The 14,236-nt window shown below is 39.1% G+C and overlaps 1 protein-coding gene across 1 annotated transcript; it reads right to left on the reverse strand.

Annotated features, from left to right (window-relative positions):
* Positions 1-3,092: 3,092 nt before the first annotated feature.
* On the reverse strand, positions 3,093-14,020 carry LOC132077028 (riboflavin-binding protein-like). Its single transcript, XM_059478471.1, has 6 exons — positions 13,979-14,020; positions 12,968-13,126; positions 12,144-12,243; positions 10,919-11,047; positions 6,531-6,642; positions 3,093-3,457 (listed from the first exon to the last, which is right to left on the reverse strand). Exons 2-6 carry the CDS (start codon positions 13,104-13,106, stop codon positions 3,215-3,217), a joined length of 723 nt encoding a protein of 240 aa, XP_059334454.1. The 5' UTR covers positions 13,107-13,126; positions 13,979-14,020; the 3' UTR covers positions 3,093-3,214.
* Positions 14,021-14,236: the final 216 nt, after the last annotated feature.

Consider the following 14,236-nt stretch of genomic DNA (forward strand, 5'->3'; position numbering starts at 1 on the left):
TTTTGACTCTCTCCCACTGATACAGTTTGCTTCTCACTACTTATTTTCCTCTCAGGTACACTTTGAAGATTAATGAATATTTATAAAATGTTTTGAGTGAAATCTGCACATGAAAAATGCAACAGAAGTTGAAAATGTCATAATTACTGATGTTTATTATTTTTTAAAAAGGAAGACTCTCTGGCAATCAATATCTGTGGAAATTTATGAACCATAAAAATAGAATGAGAACTCTAAAGGTACTACAGGATGTTCTGGCCTGAGGAAGAAAGCCTTGCAATGGCTCAAGGAACAGTGGGCAAGTTTTGTTGATAATACTGAGTATTGAAATATGTGCTGGATGAAGCACTTGTATTACAGAAGTATGATGGAATTCTTTTCAGTCTGCAAGTAATTAAGGATGAGGTTCATCATCATCATAAATCATATTAATAATTTTAAAACAGTAGGCTAAGATAACATGTACTAAAGGACTCTAACAGATCTCTCATGAGGGATCTCAGTTGTAAGAAATCCTGGCCTGTCAGGGAAATTTCAGAAGATTCACTGCATTCTGCCAATGTTTAAGGAAAGAACATTGAATAAACAGAGCAATCAGGATGACCCAGCTTAGCTGGTTAACGTGACACCAGGCCCAAGTAGCACAGTACAAAAGCTGATTCTTAGCCAGGTTGTAAATAAGTCAATAATTGGCAATAATTTTAATTTTTATCAACACTGTCTTGTTGATAAGTCCAGTTTAATTTATTGATAAAGGTTTTAAATCTGTTTCCTCAGATTGGTATAGGAATTATTTCCCAACCTATTTCCCAAAGCATTTGACTACCATTGTGACATTTTAACAAAGATCTTAGTGAAGTCTAGTGTCACTAAATATGGAGGCATTTCAGTGGTGTGGGCCAGTGTGGCTCCAGAGGCAGGACATGTGCTTTTGGGCTGTGATGCACAGAGGCACCTACCTAATCAGGCAGCACTAGCTGGGGATGTCTGCAGCCACCAGTAACTTGGATCTTTCTTTTCCCTGGCTGCCTTCACTGTGTATTGCTGTGATGTGTTTTTTAGCCATTTGTGTAATTTTTCATTTTGCTTTACTGAGTTATTCTAGTCTTTCTGTAAATGCCAAATATCTACTGATAGCATTTCTGAGTATCACAAAGGTTGTTTAGGGTGTAAATTACTGTGTGTATAAAGCAACTAGACGGAGCAACAGTGGCTTAAAAGATTGGCATATTCATGTGAAGGTTTTGTAACACAAGTGTGCAAAGCAATGAGCCTGAGAGCTAAGATCACTGTTCACACCTCTGGGACCAGGGAGCTGTAGAGTGGAAAGCTGTCCCTTAGGGACAACTGAGAAGTTATTGAATTTTTATCCTAGAAAAGAGATGACCTAGAGGAAATGTGGTAGCTCTGCAAAATTATTTGGGTCACAAAAGAGTTAAGTTTGGTTAGGGTTCTTCATGAGTCAGTGGGAAAGTTATGAATAAGAGCAAAATGATCTTTCTTGGTCTTTTATCTTGCTGTAGGACCCAATGTTCTTCAAAAGCATGCAATAATCAGTCTTATGGGTCATCCTGAAACTAAGCATGGAGGAGTTGTTTGTTGAGAGTGGTTTCAAGAGTAATTTAGTCAGAGCAAAAAGAAAAAAGTGGAATGAGAAGAAAAAGAGCAGAGACACAGGCAGAAACAATTGTGCTGTGCTTAACAAAAAACATGAAGAGAATGTTTGTCCATGGTGATACAGAAAAAGTTGATGTTACAGCAGTGAGAGGGGATAATTAATTCTTGAATTTTGAGCATAGCAAAATAAAATGCAGGAAAATTTCTGCTCTGATTGAGGTGCAATAAAGGACAAGAAAGAACAGAGTTAGTGAAATAGGGGGAGAAAAGGACTATCAGAGCTTTACAGAAGACTAAATTCTTGTTGTTTCTTTTCTAACAGTAGAACTGACAAATTGAGTTAGCACAAAATACAGATGTGGCAAAGTATCATTCTGAAAACAATTCAGTGCTGTTAGGGATTAGTCCATTGTTGAGTGTACTGAGAAGCTGGTTGGAAGCAGAGCATGACCTAGTGGGTTTAGCATTACTTTTGCAGCTGTGTGAAACCATTCCAATAAATAAACAGCTCAGTGATGAAAGTGTGTTAGATGTTTAAGATTCTCCCAGTTAAAGAGGATGTGCCAAGTCATTGTTTTAACTGTGGAACAGATCCTTAAATGCTCTAAGGCAACCAGATCCTTTGGAAGCACCAAGACAATGCTGATTTTCACAATTTGATAATGTGACCCCCAAATCCAACCCTTCTCATGTTTTCTGGGGTGATGGCATTGCGAAAGGCTGTACAGAATGTCACAGACCTGTCCACTCTGCAGTGATGTCAGAGGAAGTATGGATGCATAACTAAAAGCAGGATTTCCTTAATTTTTACCTTAAAAATCCCTCTGGGACTGGTGCAGATTTTTAGTTTGACTGTAATACTGATGCTGATGCTAGGAAACAGAATTACTGATGGGAGACGCCTGACTGGACCTGTCCCTGACACTTTGGTTTCTCAGAGATCATTATGTTTGGAATAATTCAGTGGGAATAATTTCACGATTGTAGGAGACTTTTCCACTGCCTTTTCTGAAGGTAAAAGTCCTGTGCAACAGACTGTGTATGTTGTGTACTGACAATATTTGGATCCATGGATTTATGTAGTGCACTATAAATCCCTGTTTTCAAGATTCAAAATAAATACATTTTCAGTGTTCAGTAGCCAGGCTCCCTGACCTATTTCTGCCTGAAGATTTCTTCTTTATCTGAGCAGACCCAGGCACAGAGTAACTCGTGGCAGGAGTGCTGTGTGCCTGTGCTAATGAGGTGTTTGGGTTGAAGATTTGGTGCATTCTGGCAGGCATGACCTTCCAGAGGTCTTTGGTTCTCACTGCTCCACCTTAAGACAGCAGGGGCTGCCTGTGCCTCTTCTCTTTGAAAGTCAATCCCTGGGTGTTTCCTTCAGGCTTGTAGCTGTTCAGTTCAAGTCACAAGATTACACCTGTGCTAGCCTGTCTGGAGCTTTGTGATGCAGATGCAAAAACATCAGAGAAAGATTAGTAGAACCAGCCATTGATTTATTATGTTCTAGAAAGGAAGGGATAAAGCAGGCTGGCATGATGCCCCAAGCCCAGCCTCCACCACCACTTTTCTTGTGCTGACATACATCCACTAGCATTTATCTGCTCTGTTCACCTTCCTTTTGCTTTAGTTTCTCGAACTTCAGGAGTTTATTTTGGCAGGCATGCTCCTCACTGCTGCTGCTGCTGCTGCTGGAGCTTTCCTCTGAGCTTTTGGAGAGGATGTACTTGATTGCAATCGAGTCCTTCTTGTTCATTTGCAAGCAGAGGCAGGAGGATTCGCTCACCTTGAATGACTCCCCCCACATACTCTGGCACATGTCAGTCCCATTTGCATACATCTGTGTGTCAAATAAGAAATGCCTCATTATATTTAAAGAAATTGAATGAACAGCAGTTTGTATCAAATTGATCAACTTTTATCACTTTTTAAAAATTTGTACCAGGATATAAAAACACTGTCTGGAGTAACTGACTGGCCTGTTGTGTGCTATGCTTCATCTTTTCTGAGATGTCTGAAAATGTTACCCAGTCCCACAACTGGCAAAAGTAATTTGCCTGTTTTGAGAGCAAGTGGTTACACAAAATGCAGGGATCAACAGCTGCCCTTTGTTTCCACCCTGGGGCTGACAGCCCAGCAGCTCTCTGGGGCTGACAGTTAAAGCTGTGTGTGAGAGCTTTTACAACTTGTAGCATGTCAGGACACTCTGACATGCCTTGAAATCTGAGTAGTGCTCAAAGTGCCAGATAGTGCTTTGAATACAGGAATCTTTTTATTTACAGGCCAGAGAGAGCCCAGTGGAGTCACAGCTCCGAGGGATCTCATTGTGCCTGCTGCAATGTACTTCATGGCCGGGCAGGACCTTGCAGGCAAAGAAAAGAGACATAATTTAACAACTGCTTGAAGAAAGTAAGCTTTTGTCAAGCTTCCAAGGTGCTTTTTCCAGTGGGACAATGGCCTTTCTGGCTCAAGAACCTGCGAATTGCAGCTTCTTGTATCCTTATCAAGTGAAACTGTTCTGTTCTTGCTACTATTGCATTTTGTAAGTCCTGTGTCATAGGACCTGTCAACCACACAACAAAGATACTGCTTGTTTGCTGAGCTCACATTGTGACAATGTTCTGCCTGCTCAGCTTGAGTTTATCTGAAGAAATTAGCAACTTCTTCCCTGTGTCCCCATGTGCAAAAAATTATGTTGTCTTTTGCCTTTAAAAACTATCCTTTATGAAGAATACAAGTCCATTTCAAATAGCCCCAAAGACTCTGTAGTCTGTAAACCAGCTTCTCAGCCAATACCATCTCTAGCCAGGGCTTGCACCATGGATGCTGCAGGCGCTGGAGAAGGAGTATGGAGGTTGGATGATGCACTGGGAGCAGGGTCAGAAAAGGAAACCTCTTCCATCTAGTTCTTTCCTTGTGTTCTCAAGGCAGGCAGATCTTAGCTCTTTCTTTCCTACTATTCCTGTGATTTTAAGTAGCATTAGATATTTCCTTCCAGCTCCTGTGCAGTTCTGAATTTCTACCTGCTTTTAGCTAATCATCCCAGAAAGTATTAAAGCCTGTGACATGGGTTTGTTTAGTTCTTTATGGAAGAGACCTCTATACACCCTATACTTGTGTCCCACAGGTTTTGTAATGTGTTTGTACTTTTCTGCTTGCTAAATTGATAATTTTATTTTTACCTTCCTCCTAGTTCTGCTTAAAGATCACAGGATAATCAGAATGCTGCAGCAAACACATGGAGCACATAGCCTGTTTCCCCAACATATTCCTGAATTCCTGCAAAGGATTCTGACTCCTTCACTTCTTGGAAAATCTCCTAGCCTGTGCATTAACACTGCTTGGGGAGCACCCAGCTGGGAGAATAATGACAAGGCTAAAACTGGCCATGGTCAGTTGCACATCCTAATATTCAGCATTTGTTCTTTATTCAGCAGTTGTCCCAAATGGGCCTTAGAACCAGTTGCATACATCGCATGTAGGGCTGCTGATTGCTCCTCTGTGTGAAAAAAGGAACTGTCTACAGTGCTCTGATGTGTGAGAACCCTTCCACGAGTTGAGTCCAAACCAAGGCAGTCTAGTGTTTGTACATCATGTAATCTTCATATGGGAAATATATGTTTTTTAGTTTCTCTGCAGAAATTTCATCCTTATGATTACTTACCATGCAAGCCTACTTGTGGTGAAAAACATGGGTAGTTTAGGGTGTGGTTCCATTTAGTTGAGGAATAGCTGTGCCTGGCTTCAAGTGATAAGACCTTGGAATTTGCTGCATGTTTTTCCCTGCAGATGGTATATTTTCTTTAAGAAATAAGTGCAAGGGAACTCAAGGTTAAAAACTATCTCTGAAACGGGGACAACTTGAACAGAGACTGCAGATTATTTATGGAGATTATAATTTTGTTTTTCACTTCATCTGGAACTACTGATGATTTAGCACATCTGGGAAACTAAGCTGTAAGTTTCCACAGCCCATTTGTTTTTGGCCAGCTTCCTGGGTCTGCTGATTAGTGTCACTTTTGCAAGGCAGACAGCAATCCAGCATGAACTGGACTGTGTTTTCCACTGATATCAGTTTCTGAACTGACTTCTGGAAGTACATGCACTTGAACTGAATTCAAAATAATGAATCTGCAAGCCTTACTACCAGTCCCTAAGCACTTCACCTAAATTTTGTTTACTTCTTCAATTTAGGCAGTTTTTCATGGACTCAGTGAAGTTCAACTGTTAAAAAGATTCAAATACACTTTTGAACTGTATTATATTGCTCTGATGCTAAACTTACTTGAGTCACTAGAAAAATCCTACCTGACTCTGGAAAAGTCTGTAGACAAGGTTCCAGGCAGCCTTACTCCTGTAAGTCATGTCAGTTCTCATTTTATACACTTTTGCTCATAATATTAGTTATCCCAACCATTAAACATTCTCAGAAAGATGGGATGGAGAAGGACAAGGTGAAATAGAGAATAGGGCAAAGATACCAAATAGGCAAAAAAACTTCAAAAATTCCTCATTGGCTGGGGAATTCACATTCCAATTTAAAAAGACAGATATGTAGAGCTCCATATTGTGTAAGGAACACTATGAATTGCATCTGAGTGTTTCTGTATGAACAAAGTTCATTTATCTTTTACTTTCTAAATCCCACTGGGTTAAAATATCTGTGTTTCTTGGACTTTGTTTCCCAATTGGAACGAACGGTGATTAATTAAATGTATCTACCTACAGTAAGTGCTGTACATAAAAATGAATGTTTGAAGATTTGTGTGCTTGAAAAGTCTGATGTAGGAATGGCTTGAAACTGCTGAAGTAAAAATAATTAGCAGATTGCATTTTACTCCCATATATTCAGGGAAAAGACCCCAGAACTCCTATTGCCATAGTTTCTGCTTCAGTTGATCAGGTTTTCTTACCTCATGGTATGGAATACATTTATCCTTACAGTGGTTTTCTCCATTTTTATCCCACTCCCAGTCTGTCAGCCAGTTACGAACACATATGGAATCATCTTTGCAGGCTTCATACCTGGAGATTAGTGTGGAAGACAAAGTTACTTCTCTCACATTTTTCTTTGGACTCAGATTCAACTCCAAGAGATGTCCAGGGGCTTTGTTAGTAACATGGTGTGATTACAGCGCAGCTTAGCAACAGATCTTCAAGCAATGTGCACATTATCTTAGCTTGACATGTTCATAAACTCTGAGCTGCCCAGGAAAACCTAAATTCCCGTGGAAGCTAAACAGTTCACTCACTACCTTTTATACTGACAGACTTAGCAAAGGGTTTGTGTTGTGGGTGTTTTCTGCTTGTTTATCTGATGTTTCTGAGTGGAGGAAATCCTGAGAGGGAGAGAGGGAGTTGCATGAATGCTGCTGTTCAGTATCATAACAGTGCTTAGGTGTGCTAAGGGTGAACTGTCACTTGAAGGAGATGTGGGGAAAGTTTGTATTTATGAATTAATATGGGACAAGAAGAATGATGTTTGCCAGGCAGGGGAGTTGCTATGAGGAATGTGCACTGAAATAAGGAAATTCCACAAAAACCAAAATAATATAAGCTAATAGGCTCTCAGCCTCAGAATGACATTTTCAAAGAAGTTAAAAAGAGAAAGAAAGATAAGAGTCCTCTAAAGCATAGGTCTAAAATCTTGAATTTTAAGTTATTTTAATTTGTAAGTGGTAATGTAGAAAAAAGCCTATAAATGGCCTGAAATGAATAGACTTCTGGCTGGTCAATGTGATGAGAGATCTCATGACTTACCATTATCCTACATCATTTCCTCCCTTCCACTTCTCTTTTATGCTGTACTTTTTGGTTCTTACCTTTCTTAAGGACTTTACTTTCTGCAAATCAGTTAACATCTTCTTAAATTTAGTCTCATTGGCTTGTAGGACTACTCATACCAGTAACTAAAAGTGCCAAAATAATGAGGCACAGCTTACAGGAAGTTCATGTTTAGCATGGTGTTCATAATTAGCCTTTGGATAGTTTTTCTGTTTGTCATTTTAATCTTCAGGGTCATGTTTCAAAACTGTTTTGATATCACGAGGGCTGCAGCCTTACATTTCTAAATGAAATATGTGGGTTGTCATGTGGTCACGAGAACTGGACATTGCAGTAGATTTGCAAATGCAGAAAGGTCAGAAGATGCATATCTGCAGTATCTTCACACTGGTTTTCTGGGCTTTTTGGAGGGAGAAAGAGCAATAACAGATGGAAGGTAACCAGGGCCTGAAGTAAACAGCTCTGGGTCAGAAGACATGTACTCTCAATGGGTTCACCCCTGAATCTGCTGTCAGAGGTAGGGGCTCTGCTGGAAATAGAGGCTAAAATATGAGAAATTAACATTCATGGTATGCATCTGGTTTCCTCAGGAATATGAATAAAATATATGAATAAAAGTGTTTATATTTTTATTCACCATTATTTATTGACTTGTCAAGGTGAAATGTTTCCTAATCACGATTATTACCTGACTGTGGTTTGTTCTATAAGCAAGTGACAAGGCATAATTTCATTGTTAGGAGTTTTTCTTTATCCCAATGGAAGTAATTATGAAATCAAGTTTCTGAAAAGTCATGGTTTGTGAAAAGTCTAATTTCTACATTCCAGAAACTGCTAAGTTGTTTATTCAAACCTTAACTAAATGTGAGAAACATAAATACTTAAAAGACCCTCCCTGACCATATTAGTTCCCTATGTATTAGGGAACTAATAGCAGAATATTTTTATTTTAAAGCCTTTTCCACTGTATTTTTTCTAATTAGCTCTTTCTCTTTTATAGGACACAGGGCCCTTCCACAGGTGAATGAGAAAGTGACTTGTACATTGGGCTCTTTCAAAAGCAATAGTTTAAGGACTAGTAAGAGCAAGGAATCCTAAAACAATAGAAAGAAAAGGAAGGCCCCAAGCTACTCAGATGGATTTCTTTTAAATTAAGTCACTGCTCATTCAGAATACTCTGCACATTTCTGGCCACAAAGACATACAGTATGCAGCAGGCACACTCACAGTATGCAGAGAAACTAGGTCACATCACCAGCAGGGCTACAGCATGCTAAAGGGCTCCAGTGAATAGAACATGAAAAAATGTTACTTTAAATCACCAGAAAGAGTGGGAATTCTGTCCAGGCTCTTTTCTAGCCTGAGGCCTTAAGCAGGGTGAGGGAATGGGTTTGACACTGGCATTAGGCAGGCACACAGAGCAGCATGCAGGGTAATGGGCCATCAGTACATTTTTGATTCAGGCCAGGCATCTGTGACACCAACAGGAGCCATAGATCATTGCTCAGGACTTGTTTAGAGCTGATCCTCTCTCTGCCAGGAGACTCTACTGGAAAGGAATCAGTTATCCTGGGCAGCAGCTCTCAGTCACCCCACTGTTAAAAGTTAAAAGTACTGTTTACACCCCAAAAGTTAAAAGTACTGTTTACCTGCAGGCTCTGCAAGTGCCCAGGGAACAAAATTGAGGATTTTGCAATGTAATATTGACCTGCATGATCTACAATTGACCTGCAATGATTTACACTTTGGTATAAACCTCGTATACAATAAAGCTGGCTTAAACTAGTTAATAAATGCAAACTAAACTTACAGCACACATTTTCTTCTATCTTTACACTTTCACTTGGTATAACAGTTTAGTAAAGACTTTTCATGCTGCTTATTTTGGGACACATTTGTTTTAGATAACAGTATTCTATCATTTTGCCTATTAGATCTCTTCTAGAACTCACAGGCAATGCCAGTGCTTTAACACCCAAATGCAATATTTGGTAATTGGTTCTGAACTTTAAGATTCAGAGCACTGAGGGAAATTCAAGGTCTCAGTCTTTATATTCAAGGAGGTCAATAATCTGGATTCGATTTAGAAGATTACAAAAAAATTAGCAAGGAAGACTGCACATGACAAATCTGTTCCTGAGGCACATGTAGTTTCCTGACACAGAAATAAAATTCATTCCTAGAGAAACCTCTAGGAAAGGTAAGAAATACATCAGCCTTTCAAACTCATTTCCATTACAAATCCAAGCTATGCTTCTTGTTTCCTTCACTGGCACAAAGCAATGGAGACATATTTGAAGACAAATTCTACCCAAAATTCTGCACTGCATACATGATTTTGCCCTTGGAGGGAATGGAAATGGATCCACATGTCAATAATATTCAACTTGTGTAAACTGTGTTCTGTATTTTCTGTACTTTTAAGAAAAGCTCTTTTATAACATTTTTAGAGTACTGTAATGGTTTTCCATGATTTTCAGAGTGGCCTAAGGGATCCAGACATTCACAGTCCATTACTTTCATGGAAAGCTAGCACTTATAATCTTATAGTGTGAACAGAGCATGGGGTGTTTGTGCTTCACACACACATCCAGACAAGTTCCTCCAGTGACTGGGCACAACATTCATAAGGTGCTGACTGAGTTTACTGAGTTTATGTGTCCCATGGTGATGTTTTTAAGATCCAACATCTCAAAACAGGGAGGCAAAGGAGAGAGAGGGAGGGAGAGATATATGCTGGATAAGTACCAGTGGAAAAATCTCAGTACCCTACATGGATATAATTCTCCTGCCCCACCATTAAGGACAGATGGGTGCTGGGTTGCCCTACCATGTGCCTTGCACTCAAAACATAATCTGATTCTCTGATGCTGTGTTTTAGGAAACAAAATTCAATGCTATTATGCTGCTCTTTGCTATTAATAATTTTAGCATTAGTTGGCTGCAATTGTCTCTGATATTCAGGCTTTTAGAGGAGATTTTAGAGAGTGTGATGATAGAAGGGATAAGGTCAAGGGTGAAAAATTAAGGAATGACACTAATTTGTAACAATAATTTGTTGAAATCCCACATGAGTTGATGTCTTTCCTGATTTTGTAGTGCATTTTATACATGCAAAACAAATGTATCATGTAATGATCAAGTATTCACACTGAAAATGCTCATTGCATAAATGATATTTCACAGACATGGACTTTCCAAAGGGTGGGCAGGCCCTTGCTGCTGCCAGTGCCTGTCAGTGTGGCAGGAGCTCCTCTGTCACGATTCCACTGCACTGCATCCTCCCCCAGAGCAGGGCAGTGCTGTCCCCAAGTCACTAAACTCATCTTAGTGTCCCCATCCTGCATTCACAGCCTGTGTCATTATTATTTTGGGGGCAGTAGCTTAGCAGAAAGAAAAGCAGAGACAACAAACAAGGAATTCAGAAGCAGAACAAGAGAAAGGGTGATTTAACACCACTGAATCACGGGCATATTAAAACTAAATAAAAATACTTTGATTAAAAAGCTGAACCTACCAGTCATCACAAAAGCTTTGACACAATGGAACAGCCTGGATAGCAGCAGTGTCATTGGGATGGGTCCAGTAAGCAGCATCTGGAGAACACCGGTAAAAGCACTCGATTTTCTTTGTGAAATCTTCACAGCTGTGGTGGATGAGAAAAGCCACAAATAAGCCTGTTTCTGAGCATCAAGGCTACAGCCTCAGTTTTTCTAGGCCTGCTTTGATGTGGGTGCAATACTATGGATTAGGAGAAAAACACAGAAAAGCATCCTTTTGCCCTGTTAATGCCTAAGTTTGAAACTCATTCCTCTGGCATTGTGCACAGGCTCTGACTGTGCAATTACCACAGCCAGCTACAGCACAAATGTTTCCATGCATATTTCAGCCCTATTTGTGTAAGCTTTCTGTAAACTTTTGAGGCCTTGAGTTTTCCTGGCAACAACGATTCCAGGCGATAATAAAATGTAGTTTAAAACTGTGGTATAAAGCTTTGTCTGTGCTGTAGCCTCATGGTTTCACTAATCTTTAGATTTTTCCCACAGGCCAGCTGAATTTACTTAAAATCACATACTGTGATGCTCTCCTGGGAGGGGCAGGCAAGAGCTGTTACTTTTTCACATCTGTTTTTGCTTAATTGTTTTGTACTTTCATCCCTTTATTTCTATAACTTGCCATGTTTCACAGCTTTAACATCTAATGGGGTACTAAAAATGTTAATTAAGGAGACATTTTTCATGGTTACAAAACCCACAAGACTGCAAGAATTTTTATTCGAAATTTTCAGCCTTTTCCTTTCTGGACTCCTGTGCTTTTTTTTTTTGGTGAGATTTAGCAATCTAGTTGATGTGCTTTCTAAACAAAGGAAGAAGTCTGGTCTCTATTCATTACAGATCACTCTCACTGGTGGATGATGGTTGGAGAGCTACAGACTTGCAGGGTGGTTGTCACCTATTGGGTTCATGACTGGTTTGCATTGCAAGATCTGGTTCTCTACTGAAACCAAATTTGTAAAAACATAACCCCGTCTTGAAAGAATGGCAGAAATTGTGTAGACTTGGGGATTTGTGGGCTTGTGTGAGAGGAGAAGAGTCGGAGGTTGGTCAGGTATAGAGAAATGGTGATGGGAGCTAGGCTGGGTGACATGATCTCTAGGGTATCCTAACGTCCATCAGCAGCTGGTGGCTGCTCCAGCCCAGATCAGGGGAAGCAGGACACAGCAAACACCAAAGCTGACTTACGATTTACTGAGCTGCCCACATCTGTTCCAGTAGCTGTCGCCTACTTTAATTACCGGGGAAGGAGCCAATTGCTCTGTGAAGTCTGCATAGCAACAGGAAACTGTTGGGAGTAAAACAAAGATCTTGCATTAAGAAGTGTTCCTTTTTAACACTGTGTTTGGAAGACACAAAATGTAAGATGAGTCTGGTTTGAACCATAATGTGATAAAGTCTCTGAGTAGTAACTAGAAGATGTACTCAAGCTCTAATAATTTTGGTTGTGAAAGTGGCAGTGTAAATTCCAGGTGAGGCAGACTGACATAAACAGTGCTTTGTCAAGTTGTGTCCAGACAGTCCCAAGAATTTTACCAGTGTTCTGCCAGATGCCACATCCCCAGGGATACTAATTTTGAAAACTACCAAACATGAAAAAAAAGAGTTGAAGAATTTTAATAAATACTGTACTTTGCTTACAATAGAATTTTGATTTCAAATTTTCCCATTTGGTGTCTGCTACAATTAATTCTTATACTAAATTGCAATAAACCAAAATAATCTTTGCTGTAAACATTTTTAAGCAGTTGGAACTACAAGAAAGGCAAACTGCATCAGAATTTCGAAAAGAAAATAAATGAAGTCAATGAGAGTTTTACAGCTGACTTCGTTAAGACCCAGAATCTTACTCTAGGTTAGCATGCAGCAAAATGCCAATGAAGGAGGCTTTTCAAATACAATGTATACTGCATCTTATATATTTTTGAGAAATTAGGGGAAATGCCAGAACAATTAGTGTGTACAATGCTGTACTTCTTGACCATATTTGGAAAAAATTAAACCACTCTTACATTTCGAGTACAGAGTGCACTCTTGCATCTTTGGCTCAGGACCTGGCTTCAGTTTGTGGGTGTCTCCCTCCAGACATCCATGTTTTTGGCAGGTGGATGATGTTATGACAGCAAGGAGGGTGATAGCAAACCTCAGCATTGTTCTTCAGCTTTTTTTTCCTGTATGGAGAGAAGTCTTTGTTTACATCATTTATTTCTAGGAGAACCCATAACATTAAAAGGAAGGACTGCATTTAAAATACTACATATATGATCAAATAAAAATGCTCAGCAAAGATGCATACAGAAATACTAAGACACATTCTCTCTTCCCATGTGTTTATAACTGAACACAGCCTTCTGTTACATATTTCTGAGGTTTGGTGGTGATAAAAGTCATCAATAATTCAGGCTATGTATGAAAACATATTAAAATTTTCAGTATTTAAGAAAATTATTTTAAATTTATTCCACTCAGCTGAATTATTTTTCAAACCTTCCAAGAGACATTTGTATGTTTCACTAGATTCGAAGAAAATATTGATAAGTTCTAAAACCTGAAGAGTTTTTTGCACACTTGGAAATTACATATTAAATACAGCTGCAAGTGAGATAGTAGTGTTCACCACCTGAGCTGGATAAATTACATAGAATGCTCACCTTTGTTGGAGATATGCTAATTTATATTTAAGAATATGATCCGTTGTTTTCTGCCTCTTTTGTAGAGTTTGGTCAAAAATGCAAGACAAAAATGTTTTGTCTTTATGAATAAAATTTCTCTAAAGACAGGCTGTACATTAGTCACCTATAAAGATAAATCTAGAACTTTTTACATAAATCAATGCATTATTCTTTGTACATATTATTAATTTAATCCTTCATTCTTTGGTTAAATATTCCTGTTAACTTTTTGGAATAATTTTATCTGAATAAGCACTGAAGTTCTTCTATAGTACCTAGACTTTTCAGATATAAAGAACGATTTATACAGAAGAAGAAAACTATCTCTTCAGTTTTGCAGTAATTTCTCACCTCTTTTGCTTTCCTTCTGGGTGATATTTCTCCCTGGAACAGGAACACTGTAAATTGCTTTTCCCATTTTCCACTTTATATACACACCAGCTGGCATCAGTGCTCCAGAATTTGTTTGCCCTGGAAGAGTTCCTTGACCCTTTGGAATGCTAACACAAATTTATCTCAAAAGCAGATGCAATGACCAGCACATAATGCCCTTTTATTGCTTGCAAACGTCGACATGATAAAGAGGAAAGTACAAACACGGGTTAGAAT

Source organism: Ammospiza nelsoni, chromosome 9 (assembly GCF_027579445.1).
Source record: "Ammospiza nelsoni isolate bAmmNel1 chromosome 9, bAmmNel1.pri, whole genome shotgun sequence".
Lineage (NCBI taxonomy): Eukaryota > Metazoa > Chordata > Aves > Passeriformes > Passerellidae > Ammospiza > Ammospiza nelsoni.

Bases quoted from the DNA above. Each gene is read 5' to 3' on its own strand.
- LOC132077028 (XM_059478471.1), bottom strand. From the start codon at position 13,106: ATGCTGAGGTTTGCTATCACCCTCCTTGCTGTCATAACATCATCCACC. The intron at 12,244-12,967 runs GTAAGAGTGGTT...TACTCCCAACAG, and splicing joins GTGCACTCTGTACTCGAAAT to TTTCCTGTTGCTATGCAGAC. The intron at 3,458-6,530 runs GTAAGAAAACCT...TTTGACACACAG, and splicing joins AATGTATTCCATACCATGAG to ATGTATGCAAATGGGACTGA.